This window comes from Corylus avellana, chromosome ca3 (assembly GCF_901000735.1).
Source record: "Corylus avellana chromosome ca3, CavTom2PMs-1.0".
NCBI classification, from domain to species: domain Eukaryota; kingdom Viridiplantae; phylum Streptophyta; class Magnoliopsida; order Fagales; family Betulaceae; genus Corylus; species Corylus avellana.
In genome coordinates this window covers 9,860,931-9,882,741 of record NC_081543.1, presented here as the reverse complement: position 1 = coordinate 9,882,741, position 21,811 = coordinate 9,860,931, and the positions used below count along the sequence as shown (strand labels likewise).

Sequence of the window (21,811 nt, the reverse complement as noted above, 5' to 3'; positions counted from 1 at the left end):
GTGGGTTAAACCCAGATGGTGGTGAAGCTCTTGGCATGATGAAGTTTTGAAGATTATGAGAAGACAAGTTCAACGCTATAGCTTTGTTTTCTTAAATCACTCTTTGAGTGGATCTTTGTTGATGCCCTTCTCACTATCTCTAGCTTAGTAGATATTTGTGCTCTCTTTCATTGTTCTTGATCTAGTTTTGGGTGTTCTTCTATTGTATATGTCCTATGTACTTGGGTTGCACTCTTTGCGCTTTTAATGGATTTGCTTTATAAAAAAAAAAATTATTCTGTTGTGCCATTCCATCTCTTATCTAAAATCATACTGTCTGTCGGCTTCTTATTTAACATATCATTCTTATCTATTTATGGTTCTGTTATTTTAGGTCTTCCTCTAACATTTTTCACTCCATCAATTGGTACTAAATTACTCTTTCTCACCTGTGTATTTATCTGTCTCTACATATCTACTTAAAGAAAAATAAATTAAATATTTTAAACTCATGTCATTGTTGGAGAGTGGGACTCCCTTAGTCCGGTCAGTATGCAAACATGCGTTGAAATATTACTGGAGAGCTAAGGTAGCTAGAGGAGCTCCGGTGAAAGATTCTCTTCTTGTTGAGGCGGTGGAGTCTTTCGGTGTTTCATTGGTGCAGTATCAATCCTCACCTGTTGTTGGGTTCATTGCACGGATGTCGTCGTAGGCTGCACACGGCCAGGTGTCTGCTTGTCACGTTCACTGAAAGTACACCTCATTAGGGCAAGGGGTCCAGTAGTCTTCGGTTCTCTGAGCCAGTGATTTCTGTTGGAGAGAAGGTGAAGGCTGATAAGGGCTTTCTTCGGCGAGGGTTCCTTGGTCTGAGTCCCGCAAGGCATGCTTCTCATCCCTCGCCTGAGGTGTCGGTTGCGACTTTGTCGTCTTTGGTTGTTAAGGAAGATGGAGTGGATGAAGATTTGGGTGATAGCTCCTTAGGCACTGTAGTCGATGTCAGATTGACTGGCTTGATCCAATCACGAAAGTGGCCAGTAGGTTTTGGTCCGTCTGGGGAGATCGTTGTGTGGGATTTGGGAGACGAGGTTTGGGATGGGGAGTATGAAGATTCCCCTTACCCTTTGGATGTTTTTTCCTCCGACCCCCTCCATTGGGTGTTAGATTGTGATGAAGATGAGGACCGACCTTGGCGCTGTTGGATGCTGTTAAAGAGGACTTTAGTTGGGAAGCAAAAGGTTGCGCAGCCTAAGACTAAAGGCAAGAGGGAGCTGTTGAATTTAGAAAGTTCCATTAACTATGGCGATGCAAAAACGTCCGTTTGACGATGGAAAGGCAAGGCTCATGTGTGGTAGTGTTGAGTGTCCTTGTGGGTTTCAGGTGAGGGTTTTCGGGTGTTGGGTTTTTGCAGGTGCTCCTCTTTTTTTTTTTTTCCTGCTTTTTGTGTCTTTTTGTATACTTCCTATATGCTTGGGGGCGCCTATGCTTTTTATAAAGCTTCTTTGATTACCTATAAAAAAACAAAAGTCATCAACTTGCTAATCTAATGTGTCTGGTTTTTTTGTTTGCTCCATTTCTAGTTTCTTTGTTTGCTCCATCGGTTATTTAATAACTTTGGCTGTATATTCTTCTCTAGGTTGAAGGCTGAAATTGTAATTTTCAACTATAGGGACTGCAACAACATGCTACGGAAGACTGAAGGTAGTATGAACTTTCTTTCTCCCTGTAGCATTGTGCATCTTCTCTACGAGACTACGACCTATTTACTATAGTTAATGGTATATGATGAAACTCTATTGTTCTGTCTTGCTAAACCCTTTTTGTTGCAGTAGCAACTGGATAGTAATTTATTATCCAATATTTTCTGTACGTTATTGGTTCCTCTGTATCATAATTTTCACTCATGGTACATTAACCTGCAGAAAACACCTGCACTAGGAGGCTTGGACTGGTGGGGTGGTTTTTCTGCTAAGTGCTAATAGGGATATAGGATATAGAATGGTACAATTAAATTGATTGAGAATGGTACAGTTAATCGATCTTAAGGCATAGTAATTATGATTATATTATCTTATATTTGTACTGGCATAGCCATGGTACGGGTTTTTTTATTAAATTCAAACAATTGTTGATTTTTGCCTTATAGTGACAGTTGACTGGATCATATTAAACTAACATTAAAAAAAAAAAAATTCATAAAATGCTACTTGCAATAGATTTAGCCACCTTAAAACCATTTTATATATATTAAATTTTTGTTCTTTTTTAACCTACATTTTATAACCATTGTTAGTAAAACTTTTGCATAGCTATTAAATGTATATGCACCTAAGTATGAAACTGCTGAAAAGTTTTGGCCTATTTAACAATTTTAACCACACTAAAACCATTTAAAATGTTCATTTTGGTTATTGGGAGCTAATATTATTATTTTTTGTGCATTATTTAACAATTTTTTCTTTAGTGCTAATGCTTACAATTATTATTGGAATATTTAGGCTTAAGAAAGTTTGTTTTTTTTGATGAATTAGTAGTCGTTTCAAAAGCAACAACTAAGCCTCCTTACACTTCTGCATAGAGACAGCAGAAAACTAGATTTTGAAACATGCTTCAAAAACAAATCTCAACAAAACGTTATAAAACAACCAAAGAAAACCAAAACATTAGACCAGTATATGGGGATCAATCCCCCAATTATAGCAAATGTCAACATTACCTAAAGTCTTCCTAAATTTACCTTTGCCCAAAATACGAACTCTAACCTCCCACTTAATTTTCTACAGTAGCTGATCCTCAGACATGGGATGATTATTATGCTTCAAAGTATTTCTATTCCACCAAAGATGGTAAACCGAAGCTCCCAGTGCAGGCCTACAAACAAAGGTTTTGAAAACTTTCCTTTTCTACTGTGCCAACCCTTCAGCAATAATCTCTTCCCGGCAAAACAGAGGCTTCTTCACATTACACAAAGACATAATACTTCTACAAATTCTACCACTATAGCTTCAACCAAAAAACAAATGATCCCTATCTTCAGTAACATGTCTACAAAACACACATTTTGTGTCCGCTTGATAGCCCCACTTCAACAATTTATCTCCTGTTGTTAATGCGATTTTCATAGCTAACCAAAGAATAAAAGCATGCTTCAGAATCGTAAGAGGGAACCAAACTAATTGCCACCATTCAACACATCCCTGTTTTTTCCTCAAAGCATCTCATGTGTCTGAACTGGAGTACTTACCAATTTTAGACACCACCCAAACCGGTTTGTCAAGATCACCAAGATCCACCATTAAGAGTTTGCTGGGGCCCAAAGCCAGTTACCATCTTGAAGAACAGAGGAGAGTTTAGCATTCACATTGCTTCTTGCATCATAGATCATACGGAAGCCAAATCTGTCATACAAGACACTCGCTGGATGCGACCAGTCAGTCCACAAGTTAATATTACTACCTGCACCAACTTCAAATTTAAGAAAGCTTCGAGCTTCTGGTCTAAGCTTTAAAAGCTTCCTCCAACTCCATGAACAAGATTGAGGAACCTTGATTATCCAAAAGCTCCTTCATTTTAAAAGAATTTACTAACCCATGCTAAGAAAGTTCCTTTAACAGTTTAACAATTCATTTTCCAATTCTCACACTTCTTTTGAATGACTACATTATAATTTTATTTATTTATTTATTTTTTGCGAAAACGTCTTAGAAAAGAATATAAATAATAATAATGAAAAGAAATAAAAAGAAAGAAAAGAACAATTATAGAGGAATACATTAAATTCAAGTGACTGTTAATTTTTTCTCTATAGTGATGGTTGGGTAGATCGAATTAAACCAATATTAAACAACAAAAAAATCATAATATTTACTTGTAACATATTTAACCATCCTCAAACCATTTTTTTTTTTTATATATATATATTAAATTTTGGTTATTTTTCAACCTACTTTTATTAACTATTGTTAGTAAATTTTTTGTCTAACTATTGAATGTATATGCACCTAACTATGGAACTGCTTGAAAGTTTTGGCATATTTAACTATGTTAGCCACCATAAAACCATTTAAGATGTTACATTTTAGTCATTGGGAATGTAACATTATTATTTTTAGTGCATTATTTTACATTTTTTTCTGTAGTGTTTATATGCTTGTAACTTAACTATTCAATTTCCGGTTCTCACGCTTCTTTTCAATGATTGCATTATAATTTAATTTTAAAAATATTTTTTTCGAAAATGTCTTAGAAAAGAATAGAAAAAAATATAAATAATAATAATAATACTGAAATCGAAAAAAAAGGAAAGAAAAGTTATAGAGGAATTCATTTAATTCCAACAACTATTGATTTCTGCCCTATAGTGACGAACGAGTAGATTGAATAAAACCAGCATTAAACAACAAAAAATGGTCATGAAATGCTACTTGTAACAGATTTAGCCACCCAAAACCATTTTATATATTAAAATTTGGTTATTTTTTAATCTAGTTTTTATTAGCCAATGTTGGTGAAATTGTTGCACAGCTATTGAATGTATATGCACTCAAGTATGAAATTGTTAAAAAGTTTTGGCTTATTTAAGAATGGTAGCCACCCTAATACTATTTAAAATGTTAACTCTTGGTTATTGGGGAGGTAATATTATTATTTTTAGTGCATTATTTAACAATTTTTTCCTTCAGTGTTGATGCTTATTATTATCATTGGAATATACGGGATTAAGAAGGTTTCTTTAGCTTCCAACTTAAGTATTCATCTTACAATTCTCACGTTTCTTTTCAATGACTGCATTCTAATTTAATTTCGTTTTTAAGTGTTTGGGCGTAGGGGTGTAAATGAGCCGAGCCTGAGCGAGCTTCCCTTGTTCGGGCTCGGCTCGTTTAAATTTTACTCGAGCTCATAATAAGTCGAGTTGAGTCGAGCCAGCTTGCGAGTTGGCTCTTATATTTAATTTTTTTTTTTTATTATATAAATTTAAATTTCAAGTACTCTTAAACGGCTTAAGAAGCCAGTTTAAAATACATTAATACTTCAATTGTGGTTATAAGTAGCACATTGTTGAATCCAATGTCAATTACTTTATTTGATATTATATAATCATATGATTTAATTAAATTATATCATATGATTAATGATTTAAATTATTATCATATTAACTTATTATCTTTTTTTTTTTGAATTGAACTTATTATCTAATTGTAATTCTCAAACTCCTAAGTCCTAATTCCTAAATCCTAATGATCGAATGGTCATACACTCATAAATTAGATGATCATATTATCTCACAAATCACAATTCATATTAATATAATAATATTATCTTAGATCTAAGATTATGTGATATACGTTTTCTAAGCATAAAGTATCTAATAATGCTTTGATTAAATGGTTGATGGCACAATAAATTTTACAGTTATACCATATGATTATATCATATGTTATAATGATTAATGATTATATCAAATATTTATTATTATTATTATTTTTTGGTAAGTAAAGTCAATGTATTAAAAAGCACAAGGGACGCAACCCATGTACATAGGAAGTATACAAAAGAGCCCCCTACACAAGCTTTAAACTGAAAATGACGCATAAAGATCTATAAATTCCGTAAGCATTGAAGCTTGCGAAGAATACCCCAAGACCCTCCATGAGAAAAGTGTTTGGAGCACCATTTTCTTCAATTCTATAGTTCCCATTTCACGATCCTCAAAACTCCGCGCATTCCTTTCTTTCCATAAGGACCACATTACACACAAAGGGGCCATCCTCCAAAGGTGCATGACTGTCCGCTTTCCCCTTTGCCCTCTCCAACTTCCAAGCATTCCTTCAAACTCCTCGGCATCACCCACGTTATACCAAACAGCTGAAGAATCATATTCCATACCTCTACAGCAGCCTCACAATGCACTAAAAGGTGATCAATAGATTCGCCACTCTTCTTGCACATACAACACTACTCTGTCATAATGATGTTCTTCTTTCGTAGGTTGTCCAAAGTTAAAATTTTCCCCATAACCACCGTCCATACGAAGAAAGCCACGTGCGGAGGAGCTTTACTCTTCCAAATAAGCTTCCACGGGCCATACACTGGAGCTAAATTAATCTTCACCTTGTAGAATGACTTCACCTCAAAATTTTTTCTCTTCGAGGGAACCCAACTAATTTTATCTACCTCACCATGCCTTACCTATTGGGAATACAGCATTTCGAAAAATCTTGAAACCTCCTCCAGTTCCCAATCATGAACAAGCCGAATAAACCTTACATTCCAATAAATAGCACCATTTACCATCTCCATATTCTCCTCCACCCATGCCTCCTTTACACATGCTATATTGAACAAGGCGGGAAACAAATTCTGCAGTGATTCCTCCCCACACCACACATCCTGCCAAAACAAAACTTGAGACCCGGTTCCTACCTCGAAACACACATGTTGCTTAAACTCATCCCACCCTCTTCGGATACTTTTCCACATTCCCACCCCATACGACCCTCCTACCTCCTTTGATGCAGATCGCAGGTCCCCTGGAAGTGCGATCGATCGCACATGTACCTGCGATCGAGCGCAATTCCAGACACTTGCGCACAAGGCCCCTGGTTGTGCGATCGAGCGCACTCAAGCATATCTGTTCCGCAAAAGGGACATAAGAGACACTTATCTTAGTTTTAATCTTTTGTTTTAAACTAGGTTTCTTTGTTAGTTGTTATTTTATCTTATCTTTCAATTGTTCAGATCAGATTAGGTTCTTTATTAGTCTTCTATTTGGTTTAGTCTTCTTTCATAGACTTCTAAACCAACTTTATTTCATTGTTATTTTAGAATTAGGAGTCTTGGGCTATAAATATATACTTATAGCCTTTAGCAATTCGGTTGTTGATTATTATTGATTTTGATTAATGAGAATACTCAGAGTTGAATTTATTCCTCTTTTCCTTTAAACTTTAGAGAGTATCTATTGTTTTTAGAAGAATTCTTAGATCATTGATAGACTAAAGATCTGGAATTAATTATCCGCTGCTTTATTGTTGTTCTTCGCTGCAACCTACTAAGTCACGCTGCATCAGTTGGTATCAGAGCTCAGTTACTTTCCATGAATGGGGAGGAGCAACCGCTTTGCAGACATGAACGAGGTGTACGTGCGCACGGAGACAGCACGTAAGGAGCAACCGGCGATTCGTTTGAGGCACACATGAGTGGTGGGCCAAACAATTGTCGTCGCCAACCAAGACCGCGATCCGCGAAGGCGGAAGGCAAATCTTTCGCTGAACCTTGGCAACACACGGAGGATCGATTCAGCGCTATGAGAGATCAAATTGAAGACCTCACTATCCAATTATCCAACTTGTGTGGTCAACATGGGAACGGATCTAGAAGCCCGTTTGCGGAGCGCCGAACGCACGGACGTCAGCATCTTGAGCAAGCTCATGCCAATTGGCGGGTAAGTAGATTTGAACTCAAAATTCCGAAATTCGACGAGGATCTAAAACCCGACGAATTTCTGGATTGGGTGTTGGCTGTTAAAGAGGTTTTTGAATTCAACGGGGTGCCCGATGAACAAGAAGTCTCTTTGGTGGTACATACATTCCAGGGAAGAGTTGGTGTGTGGTGGCAACAACTGAAGAGAACTAGGAAGCTGGAAGGCAAATTGAAGATCAATAGTTGGGAGAAACTATTGAAAATATGCGCATCGCTTTCTTACCCCATAGTTATACCATGGGCCAGAAGTCACAAAATTGGAGACAAGGGTCTATGACCGTGACAAAGAAAATAGAAAATTCCTACAAAAAAAAGGTGTTTAGGGAAACATGGAGTGAGGCGAAGAGTTCACGACATGCCAATTGGGCCTTTACTTGCCAACCACAAATCCATAAACCGAATCCATATTTTGTGGAGGAGGAAAAAGAATCTGTGGATGAGGAGTTTCAGGAGTCCGAATTCATTGATGAAGAGTTTAGGCATGAAGATGTTGTAGATCCTTCGCAAGGATTTGTGGATTGGGATTCCCCATCAACCTATGATGACGATATCAATGAGGAAGAACCGAGTGAAGGACCTTTGGCATCCGACCTAGAGGACGAGTACGAAGATGATGGATTTTTTCCCATGCTTGACGGCTTCTACCCCGAAGATGATCAATTGGAAGAGGAAGAGCCCACGGATGACATCGACAATTATGAAGAGGTTGATGAAGACTTTTCAGGTGAAGTGCCTAATTATAATGATGAAGAGGGTTATGTTGATTTTCTTGGTGTTGAAAGTATTTTAAATTCTCCTAACAACAATTGTGATGAGTTCTATGCGGATGAGGAGAATTATATGTTCACAAGGGAAGCAACGATTGACCCGTCCTTGAGTATCTTCATAGCACGTGAAAGGGAGAAGGAACGAGAGAAGAAAGGCAAATTTGTAGTATTGCCAAGTGGTGTGTGGGGCTTTCATGACAACCATCAAGGTATTTCGATGATGAGAAGCATCATGTTTATTTTGGGATGTTGCCTTGTTTTGATCTTGAGGAAGGGTGAGTGGAATGAGTTGACTGGACATCCGAAGGACCGTGGAAAGAACCGGCCGAATTCGAGGGTGAATTCTCTCCAACAAGGGGAGAATGATGCAGAACGCAGGTCCCCTGGAAGTGCGATTGATCGCACATGTACCTGCGATCGAGCACAATTCCAGACACTTGCGCACAAGGCCCCTGGTTGTGAGATCGATCGCACCTGTAGTTGCGATCGAGCGCACTCAAGCATATCTGTTCCGCAAAAGGGACATAAGAGACACTTATCTTAGTTTTAATCTTTTGTTTTAAACTAGGTTTCTTTGTTAGTTGTTATTTTATCTTATCTTTCAATTGTTCAGATCAGATTAGGTTTTTTATTAGTCTTCTATTTGGTTTAGTCTTCTTTCATAGACTTCTAAACCAACTTTATTTCATTGTTATTTTAGAATTAGGAGTCTTGGGCTATAAATATATACTTATAGCCTTTAGCAATTCGGTTGTTGATTATTATTGATTTTGATTAATGAGAATACTCAGAGTTGAGTTTATTTCTCTTTTCCTTTAAACTTTAGAGAGTATCTATTGTTTTTAGAAGAACTTTTAGATCATTGATAGACTCAAGATCTGGAATTAGTTATCTGCTGCTTTATTGTTGTTCTTTGCTGCAGCCTACTAAGTCACGCTGCATCATCCTTGGAACAGCAATCACCCCTCATCACCTCATATTTAATCTCCACTAATTTCCTCCACCACGCATCTCTTTCATGTGCAAATCTCCACAACCATTTACCCAATAAAGCTCGATTAAATTGAATCAAATTTTTTACCCCTAATCCCCCCGCCTCCGTAGGCATGCAAATTTTGGACCAATTTACCAAGTGGAACTTGAACTCGTCATCTTCACCTCCCTACAGAAAATCTCTTTGTATTTTTTCGATCCGCTTCGCCACCGTCATTGGAATTTGAAACAACAATAAGAAGTATGTGGCGCAAGAGTCAGGGAAATATTTGGGTTGTACTAATCAAAGAAAGGAAAAAAGGGGAAAGTTTTTGGGTTGTGGAAGAAAAGGGTATTGTGATGCAAGTATAAAGTCACCATACTTTGATTCCTAAGCATCAACTTTACATCCACATAAATTTAATCCTAAAGTGGCTTGATTTTAAAGGTTAGTTTAAAAACTTGGAGGATTGTGTGGGGAGATTTTCCATTGCGGCTGATGGGCTCGTCATGAACGTTGTCGGCGGGTGAGGGAGTGGTTTAGAGGCAATATTTGCTGGTGTAAGGACTTGTTGACTGTGTTGGTTACGATGGGATATTTGAGTTTCTTCTACATGGAAGCGAAGGTTTTTGAGATTTGGACTGTGGTGGGATTCAAAGGTATCCGTTTTCTGAATGGAGCAGAGGGACGCTTAGAGCAGTGATGATGGGTAAGATGAGTTTGATATGGCTGCTCACGTTCATATGTGAACTTTGTTCTATGATTGCCAAGAATCATCTGGTGTGATGACTATTTTTGTAGTGGTGGATCAATATTAAAAGAAGTCGTTTGACTTCATGAGCTGCATAAAACCATTGTCTTGGACCATGATGTGAAATTTATGAGTTATTTTTTGAGAACATTATGGAAACTGATAATACAAGGCTGAAGTTTTCTTCTTCTTTTCATCCCCAAACTGATGGGCTAATGGAATTTGTTAATCAAAGTTTGGGTAATCTCCTTCGATTCCTTGTTGACGAGCATGTTGCTAATTGGTACCAAATACTTCATATAACTAAATTTGCTTATAATAGTTCTGTTAACTGGTCAAGGAAGGAGACGTAGTGATGGTTCGTATTAGGCCTGAAAGATATTCCAACAGTGTATACTAGAAGTTTAATTCAAAGAGTGCTGGTCCTTACAAAAATTTGAAGAAGATTAGTTTTAATGCTTATGTTGTTGACTCGCTGGATGATATGGTATAAGTAATGTCTTAAATATTGAATATCGCACTTTATGCCGAGGGCACGATGAAAATGAACCTAATGATGCTATTATTACTAACTCCCACCAGCCCCACACATGAAGAAAGAGATTGAAGATGTTCTTGATCATCAACTTGTGTCTACTCTTGGAGGTGTCCATCTAAGGTATCTCATCAAATGGAAAGGGCGTCCACTTTCTGATTGTACTTGGATCAACGATGATGAGTTCCAATGCCTTAACTTTGACATTACAAAGTTTATAAAAGGAGTTAGAAAGATGCTTCCAAGGCCCAAACTTTAATATGGCATATGCTAGATAATGTGGAGCTTACTTGGGACCTTGCATAACTTAATCAAAGTTTAGTTGGGTTCTATTTTATATTTTGACTTATTATTGGTATTGGATTATACTAGTTATTTGGTTTGGGCCAAGGAGTCCAAGTCTATTAGGGTTAGGCATTAGACGCCTATAAATGAGGATAATGAGGGTTTTCTTCTTGGTGATGATTGAAAAGAATAAAAATTCCAGCAACTATTGCTTTATGGATGGTGTGATACAAATTTTCACGAGTACTGTTGACAAGTAATGTTCACATGTGCTGTTCATACAGTCCTGCGGGCACTCTTCATACAACGCTTGTTCTACATCAGATGTTCAAGGTCCTGGAAAGGAATGTTTATTTCCAAATGGAAATATTTTGAGCTTTTATTTTAAATGGGTTTTCTTGGGGTGCATAGCATACTGAGTGACACTCATTCATACAAATAAAAACAATTGCTCTCTTCTATCATTTATAAACTTTGCTTCATGGTTTAGACTGAATTTTGCCTCTTTTAGTTTATCTTAGTGAACATGGATACCTTGAGAAATCAAAAGAAACTGATATTGAAGTGACTGGCAATAATTTTTTCTTAGTTTCTCTTGTGTATATACTTTGTATTTATAGACATTATTAATCTGGTATTTAAATTTTATTCCAGTGAGATGCTAACTATTTTGTGTTTCTTTTCAACATGCAGTGACTGAGGACTTCTCTTGTCCATTTTGCATGATGGAATGTGCAAGCTTTAAGGTGGATGCCCACTTGGGTTGTGTTTCTATTTGTTATTCTGTTCATTATCTCTAAGGTTAACCAAAAGTATTAAATGTCCAGTTTTGCTAGAGGTCAAAGGAAATAAATCCCTTGGATTTGAGTCTAGTGGACAATTCACTAGTAGAAACTTTCTTATTGTTGTTTGCATTAATATGTTTCCGATGTTAATTTTCATATGAACGTTCATTTATTCCCATGCCAAAGCTTATTTTTACCATGAGTTCCACTATGCTAATTGACCACAGTTGGGAATTATTTATTGTACTTAATGCAATTATAAATAAAAATTAGCATATGATTGGGAATTATTCATTGTACTTGTGACATTATAAATTGAAATTAGCATCTGACTTGTTTGTGATGTGATATGATTTGTATTGGCAGGAACTGTCATATTAACATCATGTGCTTATTTTTCGTTCAACAAATAAGCGCCATTACATCTTGGGCTACCATTTCATTAAATATTGATTGAATGTTTTTGTGAAAGTGTTATTTGTTGCTTTAGTTTCTTACCCAACAAGGGTGAGTACACGAAGTGGCCTGGCCTTGGAGGGGTTCCTCGTTATAAAAATAAAAAATAAAAAAAGAAAAACAAGTACTATTTAGTAATTTTTTGACTACTAAGAATAATACCTTCGTTTTTTTTGCAGGGTCTGCGGTCTCATTTGTGTTCTTCACATGACCTATTCAACTTTGAGTTCTGGGTTGGCAATTTATAAATATGTTGTCACTTTTCTGTTTATTTAACACTTCTGGAATTGCTGTCAAGAAACATATGTTTTGTAGGTAACTGAAGAATACCAGGCAGTGAATGTCTCTGTGAAGATTGATATGTTGGGATCTGAGGTAATAACACTATTTTCATCTGGGACATATTCTAGACACCCTTCTTTTTAAGGTTGAGTTGCTTGTTTCCTTTATATAGAGGATGAGAGCTACCCAAAAGGAACTAGGCAGGTTACGTGTTTACTGATTTCCAATCTTCATGAAAGGATTTCTCTTTCTTACTGACCCATTAGAGAGTGTGTTATATGTCTTATTTGTATGCGGATAACTGAGGAGCACGGGAGTTGCCATCTTCTTCAGGAAAACCATTCTGCTCATACCCAAAAGTTATTGAAGTCCACATATCTCATTTAGAAGAGCCCTCAAGGACCCTTAAAATTTCACCAATGAGTTAGCACCTCGAGTAAAATTCTATCAATGTGGAATGCACAAATACGCTAATCCTAGTCATTTCATTCTTCTTCATGAACCCACGAATGATTTTAGCACATTTAAACGAAGGAGAACATAGCATTGCTTCAATTAGACAGTCAAAATATCGTGGACCTAAACAATAACCACATTCACCTACCAAGATATATTCCATCATAGTATGCAGATACAAGATATATTCATAAGCACCCTTGATGGTCACAACATTCTTGTGACTTACCAAACTATGCATTATCTGAGTATCCCCTCTAGCATCCTCCCCTTACTCCCTTTTATTTTTATTTTTTTTATAAATAAATAATTTATTGAAAAGCGCAGAGGGGCGCAACCCTAGTACACATGATGTATACAAAAAGGCCTCACTAAAGACAAAAAGAAGAACAAAAAGCCAAAAATTGAGGCACAGTGGAAAACTGAGACACATTAAAAGCACCTGCCCAATGGAACAGAGTCTGGATAAACAACTTTTGGAGCTCATCCAGTGTCTTTTCTTGATCTTCAAAACATCGTGCATTCCGCTCTCTCCAAATTGTCCACATTAGACACAATGGGGCTATTCTCCACATACTCCTTAAAAATCAATTTCCTCTTTTTATTCTTCATCATGTTGCTAAAAACCAGAAAAACACAACTAGCTTCAAAATATTCATAAGAAATCATGGACAAAAATATTGTGCATGAAAATTGCAACACAAGCAACATAGAAGCAAACAGAAAGCATCTTTTACTGCCCGATCATGTTCCAAGAATTGATTAAACCACAATCTTCTGTCACTAGAATGTCATCGAATCAAGTCTTTTTCTAAGAACTCTTCCCAAACATAATCAACTACCATCCTTTTGTTCTCTAAACACCAAATATTACCTCCTGTACTACCATGTCAATTGGAGAAACATGGAAGTACTCTTCCTCGAAAAGAAAAGAGTGACTCTTCCTTGAAATTGGATTATGAGGAATTTCATTCAACACTATTGAGACTACTCCATCAACACATGTATCTTAGATGTTATCAAATAAATGGGAACTTTCATCAAACATCTCATATGCATCCCAAGTTTTGAACAATTTATTGACTGGATAACAAAGAAATTACCTCTAAATTATCATCTTTGGAGTCGCTATCAAATATTGATGGAGAATCCCATTCTTTGGTATAATCTTCTTCATTTTGATCATCCTCCATTAATTTTTCATCATGAGGACAATCTGAAAATTCATCACTTGACATACTATTCCATGAGTTGGCATCATGACTCAAGGACTCGTAGCGTGCTAGATGACTTTGGGGGCGTTGCATTTGCCTTGAGTCTTAGTGCTCTAGACCTTGTTGGATTTGACGAAGTTGCTTCTTTAAATCTTCCTCTTCAGCACCTCGAAAATCATATCTGCAATTTTCTCACTCAACATCCACCAAAAGACTATCCTGACCTCGACTGGTGATGCAGTGTAGGTGTAGTGGATCGCAAAAGAAACAATACTACACTCACAACTCTTCCCAAAACCAACAAATCAAGGATTTGAGGTAGGATAGCTTGAAAACCACTACTTGAGTGTTTCTTACTGAAAACCAAAATAAACAAAAGCTACAACCAAGGCCATTTATAACAAGTATTTATAGTATCTAAACTTCTAACCCTACTAAAACATTGAAATAAAGTCGGTTCTGTCGGATTGATGTGATTGCGTCAGGATGAGTGTCCCTGTCCTGACGCCAAGACCCTTTGTTGACAAGGCTCTTGGGGGCTCCTTTCATATTGAGCTCGTCAGGATGGCTTTCTGACGAGGCTCTCAGGTAGCCTTAATAGTTCTTCTTTAGTGACCTTGTCAGGACACCAAGTTGACTAGATTGTTGACGAGGCTCTTGGATCTCCCAATTGAGCAGCAGGATCTCCCAATTGAGCAGCTGATCCAGAGTCCTTGACATCGTAGGTAACAGGACTCTCGAATCTCCTTTCCGAAGCCTTCCTAACAAGCTCTTCAGGACATGTTTTGGATCTCGTCCTCAAGTGCTTGTCTTCTCCAGATTTCTTCCTAAAATTGAAAGCAGTTGGTCTACATCAATTGGCCACCACAACCGAAGCTTTGATACGAATTTTATGCCAAAAAAACTCGAGGGAAAAAGGACAACTGCAAGAACCCACTCAAAATACAATAAAAATCTTTACTTTGGTACTAGCAGCACCAAAATCTCAACCAAACACAACAAAGCTTCAAGCTTGGTCACCAAGAAACACAAGCCACAACCCAAATACCACCAAAACAACCTTTGAGATCCCAACATAACCCCAAAGTTCACAACTTTAAGGTGAAGGATTTCAACCTGCCCAACAACAAGAAGAAAGGATAGATAACTCACCACCCGAAGGAAATCCACTCAAGGATACAAAGTTCGAAACCTGCTTGTCACTCCAAGAAGACCACCACAGGATATAGATGCAAATCTACATTCACCACTCAATGGAAGTCACCAAGAGATATAGATATAGAGCATGCTCACCGCTCGAGACAATCACCTCGAGATACAGATGCGAATCCACGCTCACCACTTGAAGGTAAAAGCTAAGAGATACAAAAACATATCTAAGAATTCCTCCTCTCAGCCAAAGGCTAAACTTTTCATAAATTCAACAACTTGTTTGAGAAGACTAAAAAACATGTCTTTTATAGGCCACATCATCAAATTTTCTGCAAAACAACATAAAGTATCAAAAAAACCTCACAAGACAAGCAACAAAAGACCAAAATAACCTTGAAATAAGGACACTTCCTTGTCATTATGTCTCATATATTGTTGGCATGGCAAAGTTTATACATTTTACTTCAACTTTACAGGATGCAAATTGTATTTTTCTTCTCCAGTAATGAGAATCATGTTTACTCCATATGTGACCCTAACTATTTTTCAATAGAAAAAAAAAAAGTTCCTTTCCAACTATCATATCACGTGAAAATGTTTCTCTGTACAGACTGTAGCTGCTGGGGTGGAGCCAAAATTGCAAACATTCTTGTTTTGGTCTGCTTTTATATCTTTGGGAACGGCCTACAGCTTCTTTAATCCTTTTTGTTTGTTACTGGGAGTTGAAAAGATCAATTGAATTATATGTACAGCTCAAGGCCACGAAAGCTTAGGCGAAAGGACCTTGATCAAAATGAAAAGCGTGTTAATATACAGTTCCTGGAGATGGACTCACCTAGACCAGTTGGGGAAGGCATTCACAAGGGATTTTTGGAGAAGGATGATGGTAAATTTATTTATTTTTTGTTTGTTGGATTGGTGAAGGATGAGTTTAATAGATATTTTCTGATGCCTGTTATATAAAATGAATAATAATAATCCTTTTTTAGTATTCATATTACAACTTGTAACCACCCTCTCTAAAAGCAAGAGAAGAGGGGAAGGGAAGAGGATAAAATAACACCCATTTCCATTGTTTACGCTGATAAGCATGGAAAAAAAAATGAAGTATGAGCATAAACTAGCCTTTTTAAAGTAGTTGTAACGTCTGCTGAAAATGTTGTAGGCCTCATAATTTTCCTTTGAAGTTTGGAAATTTGTGGGTGGAAAAGGAAGGTTCCATAAAATATTATTGGCTCATTTCCTCCAAATCACTTGTTGATCAAGGGAAACTTAAGTATGCTTCTTCTCTTTATGTTTCCTCTTGTTCCCCGCTACCAAGCTTGGTGCTAAAATATTCTTGAATTATATGTCTATGTAACCATGCTAGACTTGTTCAATACGTCTGGGATTGTTACAACATGGTTTTTAATCAGCAGTCCTTTAGGACCTGTGTTACCATATCTGGCTGGTAAAACAATCAATAGCAGGCTATGAACAGTGTCTCATTTTAGACTTCAATGTCTTATGATGAGTTTGGAATGACTTGAGATCTGCCATCAGCATATGTAATATCAGCTGATCGAAATAATAATTATTCCAAAGTGATTGAGTTTCCTTCATTTAAACTTCTTCACTACCTGCAAGATAGTCACTTTTAGATCATTTGATAATGACTGCTACTGCCTAGTCAAAGCCAAGCTCAAAGTTATCGCGGAAACAATCCATGTCATTTTGATTTGAATCTGAAGTTGGGTTGATTTAGGTCCTTGTAGATTCATGCTGGGTTTACTGTTCTGATAGCTACTTAGAGAAGGTTAGATTAAAAATTACAAGCCTCATTTCATCTTTTAAATATTTTGATGCGTAGCACAGTTGCAATATATGTTTGGACATAGATTACCTTTTGGTTCCATCTTCATATGTCTTTTCCATGGAAGACTGAAACTTAACTCGTGGATCAGATGTTCAATCCTGTAAAGGTGAGAAGGTTTCGAAGTCATTCCCCAGTGAAAAAGAAATGCCGAATGGAAGGGTTGGAGGAAACTATGGTCCTGATTATCCTGGTGCCATTGGGTGCATAGAGCGCGTTGCGTCCAGTCCTAATGTTCCTGGTGTTTCAATTGCCATGGCTCAATCCTCTGGGGACCCTGAATGTGTTAAATCGCTATTTGGAAGTGATCCTACGGTGCCTGTTAAATCAAGGAAATTAAGCGTGGAGCGGTCAGACCCTAGAAAGTATGTTCACCAACGCTATTTTATGCCCAGTATATTTCCAATCGTCCATAGCATTACAAAGACTTCCTTCTATGTTACTCTTATTTTGGTTTTGAGAACTGGGTGTTTCTCTTGTATATTTTCCACGTACTAGGGTTATGCCTCTTTACTGCACTTTTCTTTTTCAATGAATTACTTATCTAAAAGATAAATAAAGTATATATTGACATGCTGGACTACCTAAGGTCATCATAAAAAGAAGTGAAAAATGATTTCCACTCCTAGCTGCCTGGTATTTCAAATCACATTTCAGATGGCGTTATAGCCATATCATATGATTTTATGCTTGGTTTGATGGAAAAAAAATAATGTAGAAAAATTCATTTGATCCGTTCCTCCATCCGATTTTATTTTGCTACATCCTTAGTTCCTCCAACTGGCATGAGACGTTGAAAAGCTCTTTGTTAGATGCATCTCTTTTTTGGTTCTCGGTACTGCCTGCTCCTCTTGTTTTGTTGTTGATAATTAACATAGAAGATGGGATATCTTCACAAGTATGTTCTCTGTAAACTTAGTTGCTTCTTGGTCTTTTTGTTGGTTATATAAGTGGGTAAGCTTTTATGTGCTACTTTCATTCCTTATTTTAATTTTTCATGACATTTGGAATTGATAAGAACCATCTAGAGATGCATGCCAATGTAGGCAAATATAATATATGACTTTTTTTTCCTTTTTTTTTTTTTTTTTTTTTTTTAAAAAAAAAAATTGTAGAAAAATCTACATTTTTTTTTTTGGATAGGTAATAAACCAATCTCATTGAAAGCGTAAGGCGCCCCTAACCTAACTAGAAAGAGCAAAACGAACAAATCACTATAACTAATCAATAGAGGAGACACCAACATTGTTGTCCATAGATGCAGTGTTTCGTAGAACAAAGATAAGATTTCCCCTAGTGTCCTTCCTGTCCTCAAAAGAGGCACGCATGCATCATTTTCCACATCACAACACTCCTTGGCCGGTTAGAGGACCACCAACAGTCATACAAATCAACAATACGTCTAGGCATAACTTAGGATATCCCAAAACGACTGAAAAAAAACACTCTAAATGGCAGAAGCCACATCATAGTGAAGAAGAAGGTGGTCCACAAACTCCCCATTCCTCTTGCGCATGCAACATCTGTCCTCTTGAGATTATCCAAGGTGCATCTTGCCTAGAGTCGCCGACCACACAAAAAAGTCTGCTCTCGAAGAAACATGAGTCCGCCAAACACCCTTTTTGGGGAAGCAACTACCTTCAGAAGAAGCCAGAGAGCAATAGAAGGATTTGACCTGAACAATCCTCTTTTTGAAGGAGCCCACCACAACTGATTTTCACATCCTTTTCTCTCTCTAATTGAATGCAACACTTGGAGAAAAGAAGTAAAGACATCCATTTCCCAATCATGCGCCGCTCTAGCAAAACTCACATTCCATTGGTTGGAGCCGTCCAAACACTCCAATTAGATACAATAAAGGCATCCTTTGCACAAGCGAGACCATATTAAACTAGAAAAGCTACCTATAGAGTTGGTTCCCCACACCACTAGTCATGCCAAAAGTTGAACCTGGAACCATCTCCCACTTCAAATCTAGTAAAACTGGAAATTTTTTCCCATGCTTGCTTGGTATTCTTCCATAGCCCCACCCCAAAGGCTCGTGTAGGCTCAAGAGAACACCATCCTCCCTATAAACTATCATATTTAGAGTCCACGGCTACTCTCCACCATGCTTCTCTCTCAAGCTCATAGCGCCATAACCATTTACCTAAGAGATCGCGATTAAACACTCAAATTCTTGATACCCAACCCTCCCTCAGAGATCAGTGAACAAACCTTGGACCAACTCATCAGGTGATATTTGAACTCTTCACTTTACCCACACCATAAAAAATCACACTGGATCTTCTCAACGCGGTTTGCAATACTTGCCGAAAGAGGGAAGAGAGACATGTAATTCGTATGCAGATTAGTGAGGGTACTCTTGATGAGGATAAACTTGCCACCCTTGGACAAATACATCATTTTCCAACTCGCCAACCGATATTCTAGTTTCCCAATAACGTTGTCCCGGTAGACTGGAAACCCCACACCCTAGAATTTGGGTCAACCTTCCTAGCTGTGTAACATTCCCCACAGAAACCAATTCTAACTTGGGCAAATTTACCTTTAAGCCCGATGTAGCTTCAAAGCACAGGAATAAGCTCCGCAAATGATGCAAATGAGTAGGAAGAGCATCACAAAAGTTAAGAGTGTCATCAACAAATAGAATATGAGAGAAAGTTGCATTGGCCATTGTGAAACCATCCAGCAACCCCCCACTAACCGCAACTAATAACATTTTACCTAGAGCCTCCATCACAAAAACATACAGCAGGGGGGATAAGGGATCCCCTTCTCTCAACTCATAGGAGAAGAGAGAGAAAGAGAAAAGAAGTTAGGAGGAGAGAACGAGAGAAGAGGTGGGGGAGAGAGAAGAATCAATTCTTCATAATTTTATTCCATCAAAGTCTACCTCCATTGGGGTACAAAATAAACTTAAATAGACTAACAAAGAAACCCTAGGGAAACTTCCATTTATTGACTTATTAAACATAATCTAGGGCAGTACCTGTTTATGAAATTGATTAAAATACTCTAGGACAAGTACTTATAAAAGAACTACTCAAGGATCCTATTTATTGAATTACCGAAAACAACAGACTCTCAAAAATTAAGTAAAACATAAAATAAATTTTAATAACTCAATTAATTAATAGGACCCAATTAATTTCTTGTACACATCACTCTCTGTCTGTCTCTCTCTCTCTCTCTCTCTATTACGTTAAGATACTTCATACTACTAAGCAATCGGCAAATAGTGTGATTGGTGAGGAAAAGATTGGATTGGAAAATGCTATCTTGCTTCAAATCCTTTCTAAAGTCCTATTCTTTTTTATTAGGGGACATTAATGCCATAAAATCATTAGAAGTAAAATTTTATAACGATGCACGTTGATCAAAAAATGAGACAATAGTTCATACTACTGAGCAATCAGCAAATATTGTGACTGGTGAGGAAAAGGTTCGATTGGAAAATGCTATCTTGCTTCAAATCCTTTCTTCTAAATGGTGTAATTCTATAAGGCTGGGATGTGATACTTGGGCTGGAATTATTAGGCCAGGTGAGTGACTTGGTTCATTGCCACCCACTTAGGGTAGGCGTTCAACTATATTTGCATGTCACACAAATAGAATCAAAGGAAGGGAGGGAGGGGTGTTGGGATCTATGAGTGCATCGAGCATGCATAGCGGAATTATCCTAGAGATAAGAACTTTATTAAAATTATGTAAAGATCATGCAAAACAATTTTTTATTTTTATTTTTTATTATTATTATTATTTTATGACAGTGAACACTCCAAGAAAGGGTCATTTTATGAACCCACCCCTGTTGGGGCAAACCCTGGACCCGTGCAAAGCCCCACCCTCCACACGGATTGGGTAAGACTCCGGCTTCACCTGCGAGCGTGGCCCCAAGAAATTGTTTTTCTTCTATCCTTGTCTTACTACACAATTTCTTTGGGATTGATTAGACCATGGAGTCATCTTTTCAATAACTAAAGATGACCAAAGAGTGTGGGCTCTCACAAGATAATGATAAATCAATTCCCTTTTATTTAGAGAGAATACTTGATATTCAACTTAGTTGTGAGTAAATTAGCAAATAACTCTCATAGGCTTCTTTATTTAAAGAGTTGGGATTGCTTGGAGAGGTAGGAAAACTTAGAGTAGGAAACATATTTCCTACTCCACCAAGACGGGGGACGGCCACATAGGGGGGACACTAAACCCTAGCCTCCTCCAAAGTAGGTGCACCCTAGCCCATGTACTCTCATGCTCCCTTGGGCCTTTTGGGTTTTATCTCAAGCCCATTTTTTTTTATCTCTATTCTTAGATTGTGTCTCACACAAGCCCAAGACACAGTTTCATAGTGATCTATGATTTAAAATAAACATTACCCAAATAAATAAATAAAAGCATGTGACCATGGTCAAATTATATCATCTTCAAGAGGGATTTGAAGGAAAAAATATGTACTAGCTTCACAATTTCGTATATGTTTGATCTAGTCAAAGGACTTGAATTTTTTCTTAAGGATGAAGTTCCCACAATGCTACATGTGATCGCTCAATGCACTGAGATTTTGACCACTGAAAACTCCAAAATGCATCAAAGTGACATTCACTTCACATTTGAGTCCGCGATTCTCTCAAGGTTTAGAATCAATATTGTAAGGAGTCTTGGAATTTCACATCATTCATTTTGACAATGTTTTAAAAAAATGACAACTCCAGTGGTTCATTTATTAAATCCACACCAACACATTAATTTAAAGTCATCACTTCACATGATCATTATAGATTATCATGATCGATGTGTTACAGTCTTATCAAATTGAATGCCTAGTTCGATTACTGACTG

At 37.2% G+C, this 21,811-nt stretch overlaps 1 protein-coding gene across 1 annotated transcript in view; it reads left to right on the top strand.

Annotated features, from left to right (window-relative positions):
* The window catches only part of LOC132173546 (polycomb group protein EMBRYONIC FLOWER 2-like), a 32,742-nt gene that overhangs the window by 6,664 nt on the left and 4,267 nt on the right, over positions 1 to 21,811 (top strand). Inside the window, exons 4-10 of the mRNA XM_059585062.1 lie at positions 1,613 to 1,677; positions 11,463 to 11,515; positions 12,190 to 12,243; positions 12,326 to 12,385; positions 15,725 to 15,771; positions 15,867 to 16,000; positions 17,058 to 17,331. Of these exons, the coding sequence (XP_059441045.1) occupies positions 1,613 to 1,677; positions 11,463 to 11,515; positions 12,190 to 12,243; positions 12,326 to 12,385; positions 15,725 to 15,771; positions 15,867 to 16,000; positions 17,058 to 17,331 (687 nt within the window). The remainder of the gene's footprint in view (positions 1 to 1,612; positions 1,678 to 11,462; positions 11,516 to 12,189; positions 12,244 to 12,325; positions 12,386 to 15,724; positions 15,772 to 15,866; positions 16,001 to 17,057; positions 17,332 to 21,811) is intronic.